Here is a 24,136-nt window from a genome sequence, read left to right on the forward strand (position 1 = left end):
TAACATTTGAATTGTAACTTTAACTTCGTTTACCTTTACTAACTGTTTTATTAACTATATGTACATGTTTTTTGTATTACATGTATATATTTTCACTTCTGTACTTTTTTACTATTTCAATTCAGGTTTTTTGATGGGAAGATGGGAAACTGTTTGTGCTGCTTCCATACTCCAACATTCACTGCTGTTTTGGTTGAAGAAATGTTGTCTACATAAAGCCACAAACGTTTTATAATGTTCGAAAATGGCTGTATAGTTTCAAAGACTGTACCAAAGAAGAATGTACCTATATGTCAGCCTTGCCAGTCTATTGGACATTGGCTTGTTGGATATAGTATTCCTTTCTTGTAATCAATGTCACATCAGAAACTCACTTATTTCATTAACATCAATGCCTATTAGACATGGACAGACTGAGCTCTTGATGGTAGCATTTGGAATACTGTACAAAAAAAGTGAATTAAACTCGTATTACACAATAAATTATATTATTTGTATGGGTAATGGAAGACAAATGTTCCTGTTTTTTGTAATACAGTGCACATGCTATATAATAGTGTAAACATTACTTACGGTGCTTTGGACTTTTAGTTGGATCTTACATTTTTTTTGGGAAACGTAACTTGATAAATACGATTTGTTATTAATGTTAAACAAATCTTAATCTCCTCAGTCCACTGCTTAATGTGCTCATTGTTTAAGCGACAATTTACATGAATACAATACTTTTTGAAAAAAACATAATTTTAACAAACAGAACCAGACCTACATATTTAAACATTACTTAATTTTTGCTCCCTTAATATTATATTGGATTAAGTTTCCCCCCTCTTTCAGAGGGTTTATATGTAATATATATTTATATATTTCTTTGGGTATTTATCTAATTTCCTTTATGCATAATTCTGTCATGGAATTAAATAACCTTTATTGTTTCTTTGTTTTTAACTTTTGCCCTTTGTCATCACTTAGGACTTATTTTTTACAATATTTGTTGTTCAAAATGGTCTAATATTTAACATACCTTACACTCATGCTTAAATGTAGATTGTATTGTTGCAGTGGCCGATGCATTAATTACAAACCAGCAACATCGAAATAAGTTCCTTGGTGTTTCTCGGACTGTAAACAACTTTACAAATAAATATAAACCATTTAAAAAAAACACTAATGTCTGATATAAAATTCGGGGGAACGTATGACACAAACAAATCGAGGACCTCGATAAACTGAAAATCCATGAAATAAAATTCGAGAAAACACATCTTTTGTTTTGTTTTACTGACGTCATCATCCAGCGCCCATTCAGCGGGACTGTCGCGACATTTAAACATCCTTATTCCTAACTGCATTGAGCAAAGCTCATTTACGCCGTAACCCGTAACCCCCGTATACTCAGTGACCAAATATGATCGATATGATCGAGAAGGAGGACCCGGTCATCAGCGAGGAGGAGGCGGCGCAGTACGACCGGCAGATCCGCCTGTGGGGGCTGGATGCCCAGAAGAGGTCAGTTAGCTCCGTTAGCATGTCAGGCTAATCTCTGCAGCCGAAGGTTTCAGTTGATACACTTTTGCTCCTTTGTCCAAAGCGTTGACCTTACAAAAAAGTGGGGCCCATTGGGATTTTTCCTCATTGGAGTAGCCACTGTTTGGAGTACTCTTTTAGAATATCTATAGGTCGGGATCTTTGCATTGTCTATCAGTGGTGACACCATCAGATCTGTAAAATGTTACTTATTGACGTCAGACGTAAGCTACTAATATCACACTGTATAAATACTTCACTACAAAAAGAAGTCTTCCATTTAAATGTGAGATTATAATGTGAAAGTATATCCTGGGAACCGAGGAAAAAAAGTATCTTCCACTGTTCTTTGCTTGTGATTTCCTACCTAGGCTATTTCGTGTTAAAAGAACATCTTGCAATTTATACTTTTTTAACTGCACTGTTTTGACCCTACTTTAAGTAAAAGTCCTGCATTGAAAATGTTACATCAAGATAAAAGTACCAATGCAACACTGTATCAATGCTGGAAGTAACTAAGTAAAATTACTCAAGTACTGTACTTTTGGAGGTACTTGTACTTTACTTGAGTATTTCCATTTGTTGCTACTTGGTACTTCTACCACACTACAATTCAGAGGTAAATGATGTACTTTTAATCACTACATGTATTTAATACTTTAGTTACTTCACAGATGTGGATTAATGATGAAATCTAATCAAGTGTTAAATCAGACTTTAGTTCCACCTGGAGTAAATCCACCAGCTACCCTGCAGTATACAAAGCCATTCAAACTAGCTGCACCTTTACCAGCTTTGAGAACACTTTCATGATCAATCATTATAAAACATATCATATATATTATTCTGAAATGGACCAATCTGTACAACGACTACTTTTACTTTTGGTACTTTGAGTATATTTTGATGCTAATACTTTTTTAATTTGACTGGAGTAACATTTTGAATGCAGGACTTTTATTGTATCACAGTATTCTTATACTCTGGTACTTCTATCTCTACTTAAGTACACTTCCACCTCTGCACTGTATAAATACCCCAATTCAAGAAAAAGTCCTGCATTTGAAAGGCTAGTTTTCGGTAAAAGTACTGATAGCGCGTTGTAAAGAGGCTCCAATACAGTCATCTGATTCCAGTCAGAGATGGTTCAATGGTATAAGTGCTTGTAACTGTAGTTTTCTTTGATTGACCTCTTATGGATCTGAACTTGTCTCTCCACATTTATATGAGCAACTCTATTGCACAGTTTATTTTTCTTAAATGAGACCTGCACTTCAAAAAGAGTTGAAAGAATTGATTCATAACACACAGCACAACCCATACAGCAGTGCACAACATCACATCTGATTTGATCAGCACGATATTCAGTTTGTTTGCTTCTTACAGACTGCGTGGGTCCCGTGTGCTCCTGGCAGGATTAGGTGGTCTGGGGGCCGAAGTGGCCAAGAATTTAATCCTGGCTGGAGTTAAAGGACTCACTTTGCTGGACCATGAACAGGTACAGATGCTCATAAAGTAAACTCATAAAATCATGCTCAGGTGTTTGCCCTGTGCTCAGTACAGCTCACTAAACAGAGCCTAAGGGGGCATGGCCTTCAGACCAAATGTAAACATGTTTATATTCAGGTATCAGTTCAAAACCTGTGTTATAAAGTATATCTATAACTCATAGAAATATTGGAATAGTAAATGGGCCTTATGTGGCCCCTTCAGTCTTTGTAGTACTGTATGTCCACTAGATGGGGCAAAGTAATGATTTGAACTTTTAGTAAGAAAGCAAAACGGCTATTTTAAATAATTTTTACAGTGATGATATTTCAATAACGGCTTCGTTCTGGCTGCGTTTCACAGTTTGAATCGATAACAGCCTAGTACTTGATCACTATTTAAGACTGTATTTTGTAAAAGAACGTGTGTGTGTGTGTGTCCGTGTGTGTGTGTGCCCGCCCGCGCGCGTGCGTCCACCAGGTGTCAGAGGAGTCATGTCGAGCTCAGTTCCTAGTCCCGGTGACGGCTCAGGGTCAGAACCGGGCCCAGGCCTCTCTGGAGCGGGGGCAGAACCTCAACCCAATGGTACAGGTCCACGCAGACCAAGACAGGATTCAAGACAAACCAGATGACTTCTTCCTGCAGTTCGATGCGGTGAGTGGAAACTACACTTTAAGTCATTCAAATATTGACTGGTTATCTTAAACGCGCTTTATGGAAATGTTAAAGTGTCAGCAAATGAATCGGACATTACAGGGCTAAGCTGTATGATTTGACTTTAGAATATACATTACACGCCACAATGACCATTTGTATATCAATTGCTCACCTTGTGTAAGCTTGAATTCTTGAAGAACACTTTTTTTGCATGCCACGATGATGAACGAAGAATTAAAACACTGCAGTGTTTCCCCTATATACAAATAAATATGCATAAATAAATAAATGTTAACTAGGTCAAATAAGATATGAATGAACAACAAAACTAAAATAAGCTACATGTATTTGTTATTGGCTATGGTAGGTTATTGGTTATGTTCATACTTATTTGATTATTAAAATGTAAACCGATCTTTTTCATATGGGTGTTTTAGAGTTGTACCCCCTAGATCAGGTCTCTAGTAATGGTGTGCTCAAAGTGCACCAGATTGAAGCATTTTACTTTAAAATGTAAAAAAAAAATACAAATACAATAATGAATACATTTGATGCCATTTTGACGTATATTACCTATGTCAATACGTTTCTGTTTTTGTAGTGTATTTGTCTTTTGTAGAGATTTTTCATTTATTCTTTATATATAAAATCTCGCCTAGGGCAAGGCAAGGCAAGTTTATTTATATAGCACTTTTCAACACAAGGCAATTCAAAGTGCTTTACAAAAAATGAAAGACATTCAGAAAATGGCGTTTAAAATCAGTCATTAAAAAGAAAAGCTAATAAAATAAACATTAAAAGAAAAAATACATGGATAAAAGTTACAGTGCAGTCAATTAAACATTAAAAGAAAAAGTACATGAATAAAAGTTACAGTGCAGTCTAAGATATGAATAGTTCAATTAAAAGCAGCGACAAAAAGAAAAGTCTTCAGCCTGGATTTAAAAGTAGTCAGAGTTGCAGCGGACCTGCAGGTTTCAGGGAGTTTGTTCCAGATATTTGGAGCAAAATAACTGAACGCTGCTTTACCGTGTTTAGTTCTGACTCTGGGGACAGAAAGCTGACCAGTCCCTGAAGACCTGAGAGATCTGGATGGTTCATCATTTAGCAGGAGGTCAGAAATGTATTTTGGGCCTAAACCATTCAAAGCTTTATAAACCAGCAGCAGTATTTATAAATCTATTCTTTGACACACAGGAAGCCAGTGTAAAGACTTCAGAACTGGAGTGATGTGATCCACTTTCTTAGTGTCAGTGAGGACTCGAGCAGCAGCGTTCTGAATCAGCTGCAGTTTCCTAATAGATTTTTTAGTGAGACCTGTGAAGACACCATTGCAGTAGTCGAGTCTACTGAAGATAAAAGCATGGACACGTTTTTCCAAATCCTGCTGTGACATTAGTCTTTTAATCCTAGATATATTCTTTAGGTGATAGTAGGCTGATTTAGTAACAGTTTTAATGTGACTGTTGAAACTCAGGTCAGAGTCCATGACTACACCTAGATTTCTGGCTTTATCTGTTGTTTTGAACATTGCACACTGAAGCTCAGCGCTAACTTTTATACGTTCTGCCTTGGCTCCAAAGACCATTACCTCAGTTTTATCTTTGTTTAATTGGAGAAAGTTCTGACAGGGCAGCAAATTGTCTAGAACCGGCCCTGGTACTAGGCCCCAAGAGCCTTTCTTGTGCTGGCAGACACATAGAAACAAATTGGCGGGGCGCACTTCGCACTCACATTATGCTGGGCCCACGTGCCTTAGCACCGCTGCTATGACTCCATCCTAGGGGAAACACTGCACTGACAATTCTTAATACTTACTCACTGCATGCATGTTTGCGAAAAACTTTATTCAACATGAAAGTTCACATGTGCACAGGATTGCTACCCGTAAAGATCTCCTTTCAAAATAAACGCCTTTCTGGATTTTCTTGAAATCAGACAGATTTCACTTTCATTTAGCTTTCATACAAAAAAACAATAAGTGCAATCAACCATTTAGGATACAAATTCAGAGCAGTAATGATCCTGCAGGTACATTAGCTTTTAAAAAGCCAAATAATTTGTAATACTGTTGCTTTTAAAAACATCTTAAAGTATGTTTGCTGAAGATTGACCTCCTCTTGGGATATTGTATATTAGCACCCAGATTTGTATCCCTCTCCTCTGCCACTAGATGTCTCCTGTAGCCCACATCATACATGAAGCTCTCCCTGTTCTTCTGTCAGGCTCCAGGAGCAAAACACCTGGAGACTTCTATAGGAGCTGCATTATCAGTCGCTCTAAGCAGACTAACTGTACATGGAAGATTTACATTTTTAAGTCAAGTCAACTTCATTGACAATCTCAAAATATCTTTGTACACACAGAAAGATCTAAATACTGTTTCCCACAATCCCGAGGCATAAAATAACACATTAAAATACAAAAACACTCAATAATAATTACAGTAAAAAACACAAAATAACCGTTTACTTCAAGTTAGCTGAAGGTCAGTGTAGTTCTCTAACATGCTTGTAAACTGCAGTAACGCCAGCCGCGCCTGGTTTGCTTCTAAAGTAGTGTCATGATAACAAGGCTTCTGCGCTAGGGAAAGTCAAATCAGTGTAAAGTGAGTCCTTATCGTATCTGGGCTGTGGAGAACACTCCCCATTTTGAAATATATTCATTTTTTCTTTAACACCACCTTACATTGGGCGAGGATTTATAACGCAAGGATAGAAATGGCTGACGAGAATACAAAATATCTCAAACTCTGGCTGCAGGACATACTTGGATTCTGTGATTGATTTGCCTGACGCAGATGAAATAAGAAAAGGGCAAAAGGATTTATGTTACATATCTGATGCTGTGTGAATCCAGGATGATGGGTTACATTCCCTGTAGTAGGACTTTAATTCCTACATGTTATATCCATGGTAAAACATGACTAAACCAAATGAAGATAAGCTTTAACAAACAGTAAGATTATATTTGAGTTGTTAAACCAGCTGGTTTAACAACTCAAATATAATCTTACTGTTTGTTAAAGTTTATTGTCATTTATTGTTAATTTCTCAGTCTAAACTTTAGACTGAGAAATGAAGGGTTGTCATTTGCATAGATTTCCACAGGCAGCTATACACACATCTCAAGTTGTGTCGCTACTGAATGTATTTGAACACCATCAGAGGAATGACAGACATCTTTCGTCCTCCCTTTCTGTCTGAATTATCAGCAGTCTGCTCCCTCTGGGGGAGTCAGGGGAGGGTCAGCAGGAGGGGGGAGGCGGAGGACAGTGAAGGGAGCGCGGGATGAGAGGGATGTTAGTAGGACACAGGGAGGGAGGATGAGAGGCTTGGAGAATAGAAAGAAGGACAATTAAAAAAGCTTGGGATAAAATAAGAAACGGGAAACAGAGGGGGGTCTCTCTCGCTATCATCTCGCCATCTCGTCTCTATCTCTCTCTCTCTATCTCTCTCTCTCTCTCTCTCTCTCTCTCTCTCTCTCTCTCTCTCTCTCTCCTCTCTCTCTCTCTCTCTCCTCTCTCTCTCTCTCTCTCTCTCTCTCTCTCTCTCTCTCTCTGCTGTAGACCAGGCATCACTTTAATCTACTTCCAGGGATGTGTCTGTGAGCGGCTCAGAGGAAGATGGAAGGAGAATAAAGTGGAGCGGTACAAGAGTGTTCATATGGGAGGCCTAATTACTGAGCAGTGACAAACAACACTTAAACACATACTGTCTCTCTGGGTATGGCTGACCTGCTCCTGATACTTTTTAAAGTTGAATTATAATTTCTTTCTGCTGTGGTTCATTTTTGTTTCTTCTTGCAAGAAGGAGCTTGTGGGAGAGAGACTCACAGGGATTTGAGCCATTGCAGACCATTTACATGCACACAAACCTTTATAACACACTACAGGAAAGGGAAAATACCCAAAGCGTAATATGGCCTATTTAACCCGCTCTACAGACCTTTAAACTAGTTATTTTTCTAACCGATCCTCCTTAAAAAGTTAATATTTGTGGATATATAAGCATTTCAATATTTCATTTGAAATAACCTTATTGTTAGATCTTATTTGATACTGTATATCAGTGTCTCCATGGGACTGCATGGCTCATAGTAAGACTCATCAACAAAAGGTTCTCTTAGCCTTTAATGCCATTTAAAAGAAGAAAAAAAAGGGAGGGACTTGTTTTTCTGATGCTCTTATCACATGCTCGCTCTGTGTCTTAATAATGTTCATACATCCTTTGTAAAGAGGACAGAGCTGGAGGGTTAGGGTTCGGGGTGTAAATCACAAGCTTCATCATGATATGATTTTATATTGATTCTTTGGACACCACTACAATGTATCACAAAGTATGCCCTGATACCATTTGGATTTCATTCCCCTCGTTGGGCCTACGATCAATATTTGCAACCCTAAACTGTATGACAAATTAACATCATCGTTTACACAATTATATCAACTCACAAAAAGCAACTACTTTATTATTTGACAACGAATTACTGGGCTCCTCAATTTTGTTTTAAACGGTTTAAAGTATACAAATAGACCTGTAGCTCACTATAACGTGTCACATACAGTGTCTCGTGTTAAGCACTGGAAGGAGGTGCGCTTGGGTAGACCGTGCCGTGGGAACTTGAACATAAAGGAGTAACTTTAGCATGTTTTCACTCTGTCGATCATATTGGATCATTGAATTGAAACCCCCACTGATGTGCATCACGCAGGATATACAAATAAGGATTTTTGCAGTTTGTATGAAAGATAAAATTAGGACGTTTTATTTGACCTGACTTAGTGACAGACTGAGAATTGTTCTCAGCCTTTCTAAATACTCCAGATGGTGAGGTCTTACTCTGAATACTCCTTGGGAACCCTGGACCCTGGTCTGGTCTGCTCAAAATCAAGACAGTGTAGCAGAAATATCATTTGTTTTGATATTTTGCGTTATTGCTAGCAGTCTCAGTGTTATGTTAATGAGGATGGAAATGAGCACATTACCATCAAGGCAAGGCGTGGCGTGGCGTGGCGTGGCGTGGCGTGGCGTGGCGTGGCGTGGCGTGGCGTGGCGTGGCGTGGCGTGCTGAACTCAATTGGGAGAACAAACTAAGTGAAGTCAAAGAACAAGTTAAACACTGGGAGAATAAAAATACAAATTATAAATCAAGAATAAACATAATAAAATCATTCATACTCAGCAAGATCCTTTTTCTAGCAAACATCTTCCCCCCACCAGCCCAAATAATTATGCAATTAAACAAACAGTGTTTCAATTTGGTGTGGGGTACAACAAGGGAGGTTGCTAAACGTAATGTGTTATTTAAGAGTAGGGAATATGGAGGCCTGGGAGCCATAGACCTGGGCATTCAACTAAACATTACCTTTGTAAAAAACATCTCGGCTGCAATCGATAGGAAAGCACCTTGGGTTGAGGATGGAGGAATGGGATGGAAGAAAAGAAGAGGCAGAGCTAGAAATGGACCATATTACAAGTTACTTTATGGTGACTTCACAACTGAAGTTCAGCATTTAGGGATTGATTGGAATAGAGTAATTTTTAAAATGATAAACGATTTCAAATATGGAGGTGTTATAGCATACAAAAACCTAACACCTGACGAAGGTAATGAAGTCTTAAAATTAGTAAAAAGTAAACAGTTATCGGAGAGCATGAGAGACGTGAGGTGGCTGATATCAGTCAACAGACTTGCGGTCAGAGCTGTGGTGAAAACTAGAACATGCCCCATGATTAACTGTGAGGAGGACGAGACTTTACAGCACCTCCTCCTGGACTGCTACAGAGCCCAGGAGGTTTGGTCGCTCCTACGCGACATCGGGTTAGACTTCAATGTAGAATATGTCTCAATCATGTATTGTATTCTGGATGAGGGGATGGACAATAAACACAGGGACCTTTTTCAGCTGGTAATTTGTATCACATGTATGAAAATCTGGAAGACAAGGTGCAAAATGGTACTAAATCAGACGGTCATAAACAGTGGCACCATCGTGAAACAAATACTTACTGAACTAAGGAGAAGAAAAACCCTGGACAAATCCCAGACTCAGCCATGGGGCGTTTTGAGTCTGTGACCGAGCTGAGTCTCATTGGAATATAAACGTGCTCTCTTTATGTTATTTATATATTTATTCATTGTGTTTTATGTGTATTATTAATGTAACTTGTGTATATCATGTACTGCCCAAATAATATAAAATAAAGTTTTCCAAAAAAAAAAGCAAGTTTATTTATATAGCCCCTTTCAACACAAGGCAATTCAAAGTGCTTTACAAAAAACGAAAGAGATTAAGAAAAAGGCATTTAAAATCAGTCATTAAAAAGAAAAGATAATAAAAGAAACATTAAAAGAAAAAATACATGGATAAAAGTTACAGTGCAGTTTTAAGAGAGTAAAGGTGCTGAAAGGTAAAGCTCAAAACCAATGTATATAAACAGTACTTATCAGATTACAATTACGTTTTTTCCCATTCTCGTAAGGGGAATATCTCAGGAATGCTTGGAGGGAATTTCTTTAAATTTGTCAGAAACTTTCAGGAAAAAGTTAGCAGAATTTGGTGGTCAAAGGTCACTGTCACGTCACAAACACTTTTTTAATGTTGGATGGATGTCTGGTAGTACTGGTAGTCCATGTCTGATCAGCAGAACTCTGACGGTGTCTTCTCCCTCAGGTGTGTCTGACAGGCTGCTCCAGAGACTTGATGGTGAGAGTGGACCAGCTCTGTTCCAAGCACAACATCAAGGTCTTCTGTGGGGACGTCTACGGTTACTATGGTTACATGTTCTGCAACCTGGGAAAGGAACACAACTATGTCGAGTAAGTGTGACATTCGAAGTGGGTGTAAACGGTTTCCTCATCTGGAGCTGCCCGGTATTAGTGCCTTGCTCGAGAGCACTGCAGTAGCGCTGGGTGATTTTGTTATAGTAATTCTGCAGGACATAATAAACGGAGGAGGCCAGTGCCTACTTCCAGCTGACAACACTTTTTTACCAGCATCATATTAGCTCACAAATAGGCCCATATGTAGGTGTTATTATTTTATTTGTCTATTTGATTACCAAAAACATTTTTTAAATTGTGTGTCTTTACTGGTACTGAGCCTTGATGTCTAGGAAAGGATTTTATATATTGAAAATGCAGTATATTAAATGCTATCAAGTATGCCATATTGAATATGTTTTCATTATTCAGCCCAACACTGCTGCATTAGTAGTGCAGTGTTTTACTCTCTGCTCTGATTCCATTGGGAGATCCATTCTAATGATTGATGACATGACATAGTTTAACGTTGCTTTTGATTCGTTTTTAGTTACACATATGATTACATGGAAAAGCAATATATTAGTTGAGTTAAAATAGGGTTTAAGTTTGGTGAAAGTGGAATGTTTGGGAAATGTTTTAATACATGTTTATCTTATATGGTGGCATGGATTTCATTTGGGAATTTAAATGATTGTCACATACCAGCTTCATGACATGTCTTCTTCTCGCTGCAGTCAAAATGAACCAACAGGTTGCTTGTATGCCATGTACAGAGGAACCTTTCAATGAGCTTGATATGGAATATAAAACTGACTGTTCAGTTTCCTGATATGTAAGATATTTTCCTCTTCACTCTGTTACTTTAGGGAGAAACCAAAACTGGTTAAACCGAGTTCTAGCGATGGTCCAGAGGCAAAGAAAGCAAAAGTGGACCCTAACGAGACCACCATGGTGAAAAAGGTAAAAATATGTTTTAGTCTTTAAACCAAAAGATTAAAAAATGAGCCATGCATAAAGATGAGTTCCATCTATTGGGTTTAATGGAACAACAAGAGTGATAAATGAAATGACATCTTTTCAATGGGGTTGGGCTAAGAAATGTGAAGATAGGAGGAGTGGAACTTAATGTAAAGTTACACACAATGGAAAAAGGTGTCGTCTTTTCACATTTCTATAAATAAATGCTACTTTTGTATTGCTTTCTGTTGTTTCTTGTAAAGGGCTCGCACACATAGTAATCTACACAACTAAATAGTTTCCCCTCATCAAATGACCGGCAGACCTTATTTTTGTTATTAAGATGATGGTTCTCCTCCTGTTTACCTGACTTTTTAAAAACCTCTCCGCACCAGACGGCCTCTTACTGCACCCTGAAGGAGGCTCTGGAGGTGGACTGGACCACGGAGAAGGCCAAAGCCGGGATGAAGAAGACCCCAGTGGACTACTTCCTGCTTCAAGGTGCTTAGAGCAGCATCTCACAAAGAGTGCTAGTAGAAATCGTTATTACTCTGTTTGATATACATGCACACCAGAGGTTGCGCTAGACTTTTTCGCTGCCCGTCATTTTGACGGGCAGGATCGTAACATCGGGGGGGGGGGGGAGAGCACGCTCGTGAACTGTCAACGGGGGACTGTTAGCGCCGTGTTATGCATGCCCATTGCACCTCGCGGGATCGCGCACAGCGTAAAGCAAATACTCTCAGTTCTGTTCGGCAAAGTTAGGTTTGGAAACTGTATAATTTGTTAATGCATAACACGGCATAACACCGGAGCCTCGCTGCGGGGAAACTGTGGCGCTGTTCTGAGTTTGTTCTAATCCATCAAAATGACGGACGGCTTTCAGATTTTTCCGTCATTGTTAAAAAAGATCCGCCATAGACGGAAAATATTCGGTTAACGCGACCTCTGATACACACACACACACAACCACATGCAGAGAGGCTGGCAGATCCAGGTTAGGTGCCTTGCTCAAGGGGCAGAACTGGCACCTCTACCAGCTCACTCTATCTTTTTTGGGTCCGATCAGGACTTGAACCGGCGACCCTTTGGTTCTAAGGCCAAGTCCCTACAGACTGAGCCACTGCCGCATCCAGACAACAACCTAATAAGATGAAACTGTCATCAGTCTAACTATTAGATAGTGGATCAAATAAGTCATTTAACCCCAAAATATCAATTTTTCTAGGTTTAAAAAAAGAGATTGACATTTGAAAATTGCTAAATTATTTATTGGTGATATTTTTCAAATGTAGTCACTATCTTTAATTGTCTAACATATTATGCTATACAATAACTAATAAAAAAACACTTTGTGAAGATATTATAAGGAACTTTACTCTCTGTTTTTATGGAAAGTGATAATATCTATTTGTAAGTCTTCCGACCTTCCTGTGTAGGAGGCAGGACACCAACAGAATTTCCATACAGAGAATTGATCAAATACAACACATATTCTGAAAGGTCTAAAAGAGATTGGAAATGTGAAACTGAAAATGTGTAGGAATCCTGCGACAAGACTGAAACCCCACGCACATGCAAAGTCACATGTTCTGATTCAGCTGATCATTTCATGAATACATCTCATTCCAGAGAGAAGATGAACGCTGTTTCATAACCAATTCAATAACCAGTTTGGTAAAAGAGATATATATATTGGTACGCTGAGCTGCACATGAAGAACAGTCTGTGACGTGTTTAGGAACCTTTTGAGCCTATAAGTCAATCTTGAACGTACCTTCCTGTTTTTCAGGTTATTAACGTGTCTGATGACCTTTTAAAGAGTTGTTTTTGTCCCTCCCGTCACCTGGCCCTGCTCCATCCTCACACTCCACACACACTAGTTTCCATCACAGGCTGTCCATGGCCAGTCATGTGCACTGAGCGTAGAGAGCAGCCTGACACATACCTCCACAGCAGGAAGTACCCTGACACACACAGTGATTTATCAAAGCATTTCCCTGCAACTTTGGCACAAGTTATAAAAGAAAGTTAAGTTCTACTAGTGTGTATCATATTTAAACGTTTCATATTATTACAAATATTACTCTCTAATTAGATTAGATGTATATACTTTACTTTTATTGATTTTTATTTGTCACAGCAGCATGTGGTTAACATGAGTTAGAAATATCAAAATGAAATGAATCAGCAAATTCATACATATCAACAGTAGAAAAGATTGATATGAAATGAGTAAGAGTATGTTAACTAACGTGACTTAGATTGAAAACTCTCCTTTAAAAGATCCATTCATTAACGGATAACATGACACAGTCTCACCTGTCTGTGCATTTCAAGTTGTTTCTTGTAAAAACTTTTTCCATTTGTTGATTTGTCTTTTTTTTATGCTGATTTATTTATTTCCATGGAAAAGTGGATATAAATATCAGATATAAAGTGGTGCTTCTGTGGAATCCTCAGATTCACTGAAGTTTCATTAAATCAACTAATCGTTTAAAAATAATGACTAACAATTATTTAGATAATCCCAGCCCTAATATACATTGGAATAATGTGTCTTTTAGTGTATCCAAACTTCAGCTAGATTAAAAAAACACATCAGCCTCCAGACAAATGCATACTCTAATGTACTAAGTGAAACAGCACCTGTTAGTCTTTCACAAAGCTGTATCAAAGACATTACATTACATTACATTGCATTTAGCTGACGCTTTTATCCAAAGCGACTTACAATAAGTACATTCGACCAGGAAGACACAACCTTGAAGAAAACAGAATCATATAAGTACATCAGGTTTCATAGAGCCAAACATTTCAAGTGCTACTCAACTGGCTTTAGGTAATCCAGTCCTTTATTAGTATATAAGTGCTTCGTTAATAGTTCTATCGCTCAAAGTGGAGTCGAAAGAGATGAGTTTTCAGTCTGCGCCGGAAGATGTGCAAGCTATCTGCTGTCCTGATGTCAATGGGGAGCTCATTCCACCATCTTGGAGCCAGGATAGCAAACCCACGTGTTTTCGCCGATGGGAACTTGGGACTGAAGCGATACAGGTGTTACTGATGACAGACATTTTGAATGCTGGCATATTCAACATGTTTGGAGGCTCTTATACCTTCTTTTTTTTAATCAGATCATTTTTTACAATACACTGAATGGAGAACATATTTGTTTTGTATCTATTTCTGTTTCATGGAGTTCACTGATCCCACAGTTTTGGAAATGAGTTTCATGATGGAAGAGTCTCTGAACCTGAATGAGATTGAACTCTCATCTTTACCAGACGGTCACATTACTGACTCATCTGTCACCCATTATTTGCAGTACACTTCTATTCTAAACAGTGTTGGAATATAATTACGCACATTTACTCAGATATTGGATCTACTTGTACTTAAGTAAATCAGCTGGCAAATGCATCGTCAATAATCTGAAAACAGACATTTTTAGAGACACCGATCACTGCAGACGTAAAATGAATCCAGAAACTCTTACAATAATAATAATTAGAAACTGACAGGGAACCTTTACTGGCCAATGAAGACTTTTATTGTTGATACTCTTACTACATTATGATGTTAAACTGTGACCTTCAGTGCGCCCTGTGATCAGCCTGACCTCTGAGTGGAAGCTGGCCTGTTGTTGTTGTTGTTTTATTCAGTGGATGTGAAACACAAGGCGCTGTTATTATTCCCTCACTGTTTCTATAATTAGAAGCAGCGGTTTTTGTTTTGGCCGACCAATGAGGAAGTGGCTCTTCCTCTGTTACAACTGCTTCCTGTCTGACGAGGAACTGTCAGGTGATGTGAAACGTGTGGGCGTGTATCATCAGATCACTGATCGTTGTTATTTTGTCATAAATGTACACCCTGATTAGACATGTTGACAGCAAGGGAAAGAAAAGATGAATCCTACTGTAGCAGATAAAGCAAGAAATGAAACTCTAAATATAACTGCTGCTGAGGGAAGCAAATCTTACGCAGGAAAAGAGTTCAATGTCCAGGCAGAATATCGTTTCCTCGGTTCCTTTTGTAGAATTCCAATAATACGGAACAATGGTTTCCACTCTGGAAACATCTAGAAAATAAACGTTTAATTACTAATGACATCATTAAATCTACAGCTCCAACAGCTACATTAATATTTGGAAAAAGCAGTAACACGGTTTTCTTGTTTATCACGGTGTGTAAAATAAGTCGGTCAGGAGAAAGAGATTTAACACATTTTAATAGAACTCATCAGAACTATCTCTCCCTGAATATCTATTTTTTCAAATGTTTAGAGGACATAAGATCATGGACTGCATTAGCAGATGTTAACGTAAAAGGCCTTTTGGAATATTTCCCCTTGACTTTAATCTGAGGAACGTTCTATGCATCATACATCATGTAGGTTTAGAGATACCATCGTTGTTCCATCCAAGGGCGCATTATTATACTGTGTGTGTGTGTGTGTGTGTGTGTGTGTGTGTGTGTGTGTGTGTGTGTGTGTGTGTGGTGTGTGTGTGTGTGTGTGTGTGTGTGTGTGTGTGTGTGTGTGTGTGTGTGTGTGTGTGTGTGTGTGTGTGTGTGTGTGTGTGTGTGTGTGTGTGTGTGTGTGTGTGTGTGTGTGTGTGTGTGTGTGTGTGTGTGTGTGTGTGTGTGTGTGTGTGTGTGTGTGTGTGTGTGTGTGTGTGTGTGTGTGTGTGTGTGTGTGTGTGTGTGGAAATGGTCGTGGGAGGACTCAAGTTCCTGATGTGGTTTTAATGTACTGGACGAACAGGAAACATGTGGGCGGCGTGTTGATGTGTTTGTGCACAGTTTAAAAATATTTCTCATCATCAAATAAAGTGCTTGTTTCAGATTTTTCTTCAATCCTGCAACAGACTCTAGACACGAAAGACATGTTTCTTTCTCAACCTAATATTGCCTGGCTGCATGTCTCTAGGTGTGAGTGTGTGTTTGCAGTCTGTGTGCACGCTCTTAATTTGATGTGGGGAAACGTAGGCCTAATCAGATGAAGCGGTTGATGGGGCAACCACACACAGATCTTATCCTGTGTCAGAGATAAGACGTTGTCTTTCCATAAGCTGATAATTCACAGTGGCAGTCTCTTGAAAGCGTGATGAAATTATAAATGGCAAAAGTGCAATAGATTATACGGAACATAGGATGATGTTTTAACTCGTTTTCCAGCCTCTAACCGTCTGTTTCTGTTCCTTCTCTCGGTCTCCACAGTTCTGCTGAAGTTCCAGACAGACAAAGGTCGTGACCCCGACCCACTGTCCTACCCAGAGGACAGCCAGCTGCTGAGACAGATCAGAGAGGACGTGCTGGAGGCGCTGGCCGTGAGCAGTGACCTGCTGAACGATGACTTCATCAGGTACTCCTCCTCCTCACTTCCACACTTTTATTTTAAAAGTTAGATTTTTTGTTTAATGGCCTTCACTTATACTACACACTAATATAACATAACATTTTAATAAAAAACAAACTTGTACTTCAAACTTACAAAAACACACCCTTAACTTGCACTGGTAATAAATAGCATACATATCAAATAAATAAAAAAGAAGAATTTCACAATTCCCTTCCAGACACAGTCCACATTCCCTTGCCTCAGAATGTTCATATTCGGTTCCTACAGCTGAACAAAGTCCTCCCGCTTGCCTTTAGCGATGTGTGTAAGTGTTAGACCAACAAGATCCCTTTTAACCAAGTCTTCAGAGACGGAGCATCCACATGTTTCCAACATAGAGCGACAGCCCTCCTGCAGTAGTCCAAACGTTTGGTCCGTTCTGAAGTCTGTTTGAAGTCCTTTGGATATATTCCAAGTACACAAAGTATCATACGATGAGGTTTGACAGGAGTTTTGTACATTCTCATTAACATTTCATATTGAAGTCATTTGAACCTAGTATTTATTGTCTGACTTTGTTCTTAAAAGATATATATTCTTTATGGAAAATTGTTTCGCTGTGACCCAATACCAGAGGTGTGTCCAGGGTTGAGTGGCAGCAACACCTGTGGGACGGGGTCTGGTTTATTTATCCAGCTAAACTTAATAAATAAATACATACAGCAACATTTATCCAGTTTGGAATAAAGTACAGGAGCACCAAAACAGAGGTAAATAATGTATTGCTATGGACAAATCTGTCTATATTTAGGATATTTCCACCTCTTTACCTTTCCGTCGGACAGCCCTTTCCTACGAGGTGCTGAAGCTGTTATCTACGTTGTCTTCAAAATCACTAGACTCCTTTTAAACAAACACAGACACAGTAATTGTTCCCAGCAGCCCATGTTGCTGCTCTGCCTCCATCCGTCTGCGATACTCTGTGGCTTTGGTGGTTCCAACCAAAGCCATTGCTTCAATTGACTGCTTCACATCTGTTGATCACCAAGGTGACACATACACAATAAACTGTGATGATTGTAAATATGTTGATCTCATTTTGGTGTCCTGGCCATAATCCCACTTTCACTAATGAATATTCCAGTTTTGTATGAGATTGTGTTCTGGTATTGGAATACCGGAGAGACGGAACAGCTTCCACAGTGACACAGTTTACAACAAACACATCAGCTGGAACACAAACAGCGCTCCAGACGGAGAAAATCCTTTTGATCTGATTTAAGTTTCTCCGTTTCATCAACTTGACACTTTGTTCTGACTCACTGTTCATGTCTGTCCTCAGCTACTGCTTCTCTGAGATGTCTCCAGTGTGCGCTGTGGTGGGGGGGGTTCTGGGACAGGAAGTTGTCAAGGTAAGCATGTAAACATCAGGATGCTTTCATTAAGGCATACAAGCATTTAGGCAGTGGTGCAAAGTAACTGAGTACATTCACTTGAGTACTTTTTGGATGTATCTGTACTTTACTTAAGTATTTCCATTTAATGCTACATTATATTTCTACTCCACTTCATTTCAGAGGTGAATATCGTACTTTTTACTCCACTACATTTATTTTAACACTCAGTTACTTTGTCTGATAATAACAGATGATATGCTGATATGATATAATGCAGTACGGTACTACTAATCTACACAGTATCTAAATGTTGTCCAAATGTACTTACTGCAACACTAAAATGCTCTTACATGTGTAAAAACAGGGTCATATAATCTCAAGTAAAGGATCTGAGTACTTCTTTCAGCACTGCGTATAGGAGCATCATACCTCCATCTCACAAACTGAATGTCATAGACTCTTATTCACCTTAAGATATCCACGCGTGTGTGTGTGTACTTATTCTGAGCAATGATGTGAAATCTTTGCACCTAAAGTGTATTTAATTAAGAATACATTTAATGATGGCTTCTACACTTGAACTGAGCTCAGTGAGTCTGTGTGCATGTATATGTGTTTTGCTAAATATAGGTTAGAGTAACTTTGTTCATTTTGTATAGTGCTAAATCCAAAAACTAATATTAGAATTAGAATATTAACATTGAGTGTGTGTGTGTGTGTTTTCTGAGCGATGATGTGAAATAACACAACCAGAATTGTATTTAATATAAAATGCATCTATGATGGTTTCTACACTTGAACTGAGCTCAGTGTGTGTGTCTTACACCAAATACAAATTCAATTAATTTCACGACGTACAGTGCTGAAAATTAAAACGCAAAAGCCCAACATATGTCTTCAAATAATTGGAAGATTTAAATGACTAAAGTTTAGCTGCTTATCAGATAGAAAAAAACAATCTTTTTTAAAGTGTGACCAGACAGTTCTCTAAAGGGAAATGTGTCCTCCAGCTGAACCACTCGGTAAACCCTTGATATTACAACAGAATGCAGGTGGTAAGGGTTATTAGAGAGGTGGCAAAGATAAGATCACTATGGAAGCTAAAAGTGCAAACACCACTGAATGGTAAATATGACTGAATAGACACTAGAAAATAAAAACACAAACGCTACTCATAATATAATTATGTATGCATCCTGTAGGGTTAGGGTTTTACCCCACTGACCCTGGGGTCATTGGCATCAGTACAAGAACTTGACCTTTTTATTGTCAGACATGTCCTGGTGGGTTACCACGGAATCAAACTCTTTTCATTTGATTTGAAAACATGGTGGGCTTAGATCATGCAATGTTCTAAATGTAAACCTGGAAGGGAGGTTTGAGGGTAATGCTGGATATATTTCTCAGTTTAATGCAATACATCAGGAGTCTACTAGAATAGACTCAGACAGCCCAGTGTTGAGATGATCCTGTCAGGGTAATCAATAAAGTGTTTACATCATCCCGCATCAATGTTTAAAGTTTTATGATAATCCAGTCACAGACACATCAATCATCCCATTCAACGTGGTCTTACCGTGCATTTTTGAATAGATAGTTTTGAGGACCATATAAATCCTCTCCTGTTTGCACACTGAAACGTGCTTGTGTTTCAGTGACTTTTTTTAAATTTTATTTCAGCAAAAAAAAAACTAGAATCATAAAAAAGTACGTGCGAGTGAGATATACCTCATTCACACCAACGGTGTTTCAGGGCCGGTTCGGAGCTGGAGCTTGAAAAGCACCGGGTTTTCCTGTTCACACCGCAGCGGAGCAGCCTCTTAGCTCCGGAATCCGGTTCGTTTCAAGCACCAAAAAATTGTCCGGCTAGAACAAAAGCACCGCATACGTCATGCTTACGTCGAGGCGGGGGCAGGGGCAGATCAACTCCTGAACAACAACAAAAAGGCTGCGTTTTATCCAGTTTGTACACAACGATGGAGAAACGTAACAAGCAGCAGTGGTCCACTGAAGAGACCAGCTACCTACTGGGAATCTGGTCTTCCGAAGAGGTACAGAGGAAGCTGGAGCACAATCGGCCGTTGTTGTTGTTGTCGGTGTGAGCTGTGAGGGGTTTCCGCGCGGTTTGGCTTTATGAAGCAGGCACGCAAATGGTTACGTCATGACGCAAACGATGACGCAGCACCAGTCGGACTCTGGGCAGTGTGAAAAGAGCCGGAGTTAAACCGAAGAACCGGTTCTGAACCTGAAAAGCTCTAGCACGGAGCTTGAACCGGAGTTGCGTTGGTGTGAATGAGGTATTAGTGAGTTTGTTAGAGAGGGAGACTGGCTGCATTATATTGGCACGTCTCCAGGACGATGTAGATGATGAAACTCTGAAACTGTCTGACTGACGCTGGCGGGCTGAATCTGAGAGATCTCACTCACCTCACTGAACTTTGAGTGACTGACGGGGTGTCTACAACCCGGTGTGGGAATGTATTCATCCTTGGTACATGGTTGACAAAATCAATATCCCCATATGACTGTCTCCAACACTATCCCTCCCCTCAATGAGCCTAACATGCCACCCTTTATAGGCCCATCAATTGGACCGTACCATCAAAAGGGGTGGCATGTGCAGAGATGGTAAGCTCAGATAAGGAAACCAGTTAAAGAGCCTGTGACAGCATCCCAACAACTGTTGTGCAATGAAATAGTGGGCTACTAGTAATCTCGAACCGTCAGTTTAAAAAAGAAAAAGCGATACCGTTCCGTTAAATATCAATCATTTCGAACATCGCGGGGAAATTCCTTCGACTCATTTTTAAGTTTTGGGGGAAGTGACGTCAATGCGGGAACGCTTCACTGTGCGGCGAGAGAGCCAAACACGGACCAAGTGTGTTGTCATGCGTAGAAATGGTGAATTACTGAGTTTAGGCACGTTAATAACGTTTTAATGAAGTTGACTACAGTATATTCATATTTGTCAGTGTTTTCATGTCAATTCGGCGAACATAAACATAAATGATCGTGGTGAAGATGATGATTACATTAGGATTACAAATCGGTAGTGAGAGCTACTGAATTTCCTCCCGTCGGATGTGATATAAAAACAAATCGATTATTTTTGTAGTTGTAAACTCAAGTGGATGAAACTACATTTATTAGTGCTTTCATGTCAATTCGGCGAACATATGATACATTAAATGATCGTGAGAATGATGATTACAAATCGTTTGTTTGAGCCGGTCTGCATTTCCTGATGAGAAAACAAACCGATGCTTTTTGTAGTAGTAGTACACCAACATGGATTAAACGTGTGGTTTTTTCACCACAATGTTGGGGAAATTAATGGATAAAATGCACGAATTATTATTATTATTATTCCCACTCCGATCGGGACACTAGGTCCACCGTTTCCCCGCAGCGAGGCTCCCCCCGTTGACAGTTTACGTGGGCTGGGTGCAGTGGCGGACTGGCCATCGGGACGAATCCCGATGGGCCGGTACCGAAGTGGGCCGGTCGGATAAATCACTAGCACATCCCCCATAGGCGGCGCGTGAGGCTCAGGTTTGGGAAGGCTAAATAACTTTTTTTACGCCTCCGGCGTCTATAGAAAAGAGATCAACTCAGTGTGCGGAGTTTAAATCTCTCAAATCATATTACAGGATAAAGGAAATACAGTTTAAACTGTCGTATGCAGAGAAGACGCCGACGTGTCGCACTTATCATTCATATTACATCATCAATCAGAACATCGATCATATAATATCATAATATATCATATATTTCCTTATCTGAGTCAGCTTCTCCAGCCGTATCTGGCCGTGCAACACTTACAGTGTCACATACTGTATGCAGAAGTATTATTTTAAGCAACACATTATGTTGACGAAACACTCGAGTCAAATGTAATTAAAGTCAGATCCACTCGTGTCTTAGACGTGAACGCGCTCTCAGCTGGTGAGAGAAACCCTGGCTTGATTTACCGAGTTGATAACCAGCGTCGTAGGACCGCTTAGCGAGATCTCGTTTGTTAGTTTGTTGTTGTTAGTTTGTTTGCTACTCAAACATATCCAGGGTCTGTTGAACTGGCTTCGTAGTGCAGGGCACAGGTGGCTAGCAGCGCTAATGTCAAAGACACAGACATTGCATTATATTTGTATTTTACCAGGATGCAGTGACACAAATATTTACATATTTACATTTACTATCTACAGCACCCGCCGCCCCTGACATCCCCCACTCCCCCCGTTGACAATTTACTAGCGGTACCGAAGTGGGCCGGTCGAGAGTCCCGGGATGATTTTTAGTCCCAGTCCACCACTGGCTACATGACCGTATTATCGCCCATATTGACGCACCTAATTCCTAAACTTCTAACATACAACATAAAGCGATCCTTCAGCCTCATATGAGCTCTCAGACACATTCAAAATTAAACTGTCTGAGCTTGCTGCTATGTGCGCCATCGTGCGTTTACATGCAGATGCTGGGATCCTGAACGGTGCAGCTGGAGCGCTGTGCCCGCAATGACATCACACATCATTTGGCGGGACTTGAAGAATCCCTGAGAAGATCCAGAAAATGGTCAACATTGAAGGGCAGATTAATGGTTATCAAAGTACAAATATCCAAAATCAGTTCAGTAACGGTTTTCAAGGGGACAATATTTACTCAAATTGATGGGTTTGGATGATGGGGGAAACTCGTGTCACAGGCTCTTTAAATAACAATAAACATTTAGTTGAGAATAACAAACATACATTACTTAACAGAACTGGAAAACAAGCATGAGGATGGCTGTTTCTGAGTTGTCATGTTTTGACTGATTATCTGGTTGTAAACACTACTGTTATGAAGTTTGGAATGCCCTGCTGGGTGGACATCTCTCATTCAATAATCATAACAGAAAATTGAAAAAATATTATTCATACATGAAGAAGAAGATTTAAATGATTCAGTCCATATCCCCACACGGTTCCATAACAGGGGAGAGTACTGATAGAACTTGAAACAGGAAGCTGCTCTTATTTAAATCTGCACACATGTTGATGCTAAGCTAACAGCTTCTCTCACCAATGACTGCTGATGTATTCTATTCTTATTGAACTGTTGCTCAGAAGATCTTTGTCTCTCTACACTGTCAGTCTGGATGAACAGCATGCTGTTATTCAAATACAAAACAAACCCTTTATACAAAATAAAGTCGATAGTTAAAGCAGTTTTTCTACAAGCTAAATACATGAACGAGCGTTCAGAATTATAGAGCAGTCCTCTCAGACATCTGACTGGACCCAAACAAGCTTTGGAGATTACACACTTCTGAAAGAAAATACCATTTAACCTTAATGTTTAAAAAAGTGTACTTGCTTAATGTTTTTTCTCTTTCTCTTCAGGCCCTCTCCCAAAGAGACGCTCCTCACAGGAACTTCTTCTTCTTTGATGGTCGTAAAGGGAACGGCATGGTGGACTACTTTGGACCAAACTAAGCAGATTTGATTCCCCTACTTTGTTCCCTTTGATAAATGATGTCGGTTTTTCCTCCACTCGTCATAAAGTTGTTTCATTTTTTGGCATTTTGTTTCAAGTACAAAGTGATGTTTTTTACATTTGCTAATAAAACCTTGTTGATTAAATGCTTCTTCCTCAGCTCTGTGGATTAGTGAAACAATAACTCATGTTTTATGGCTGTGTATCAGAAGTTGATGTATTTATGCCCTATGTAGTCTTAGAATTTATTCAAAAGTATTATTCATGTGCTGCTGTGTTGATTTAAAGGTCGGCATCATCAATAATGTTGCTATTTTCGCTGAAAACCATACCTGAAAGACAATCATGTTAAACTAATTACTCAAAAGATCTGAATTTGAGAAAGTCATGAAGCTCTCACAACACTAGTTTAATTGGAATTGGTACATAATTTGCAGGCGAGAAAGAACTACCGTGTTATTGCCAGACATCTCATGATGGATTAAAGGAAATCTGATCAAAACATTTTTTTTTTTCTATTTCATGTAAA

The 24,136-nt window shown here is 39.3% G+C and overlaps 1 protein-coding gene across 1 annotated transcript; it reads left to right on the top strand.

Annotated features, from left to right (window-relative positions):
* Positions 1 to 1,291: 1,291 nt before the first annotated feature.
* Positions 1,292 to 23,753, top strand: sae1 (SUMO1 activating enzyme subunit 1). Its single transcript, XM_034231870.1, has 9 exons — positions 1,292 to 1,509; positions 2,914 to 3,025; positions 3,496 to 3,669; positions 10,349 to 10,494; positions 11,307 to 11,400; positions 11,793 to 11,898; positions 16,615 to 16,759; positions 18,078 to 18,147; positions 23,514 to 23,753. The coding sequence occupies exons 1-9, from the start codon at positions 1,409 to 1,411 to the stop codon at positions 23,604 to 23,606; spliced, it is 1,041 nt and encodes a 346-aa protein (XP_034087761.1). The 5' UTR covers positions 1,292 to 1,408; the 3' UTR covers positions 23,607 to 23,753.
* Positions 23,754 to 24,136: the final 383 nt, after the last annotated feature.

This window comes from Gymnodraco acuticeps, unplaced genomic scaffold, assembly GCF_902827175.1.
Source record: "Gymnodraco acuticeps unplaced genomic scaffold, fGymAcu1.1, whole genome shotgun sequence".
NCBI lineage: Eukaryota > Metazoa > Chordata > Actinopteri > Perciformes > Bathydraconidae > Gymnodraco > Gymnodraco acuticeps.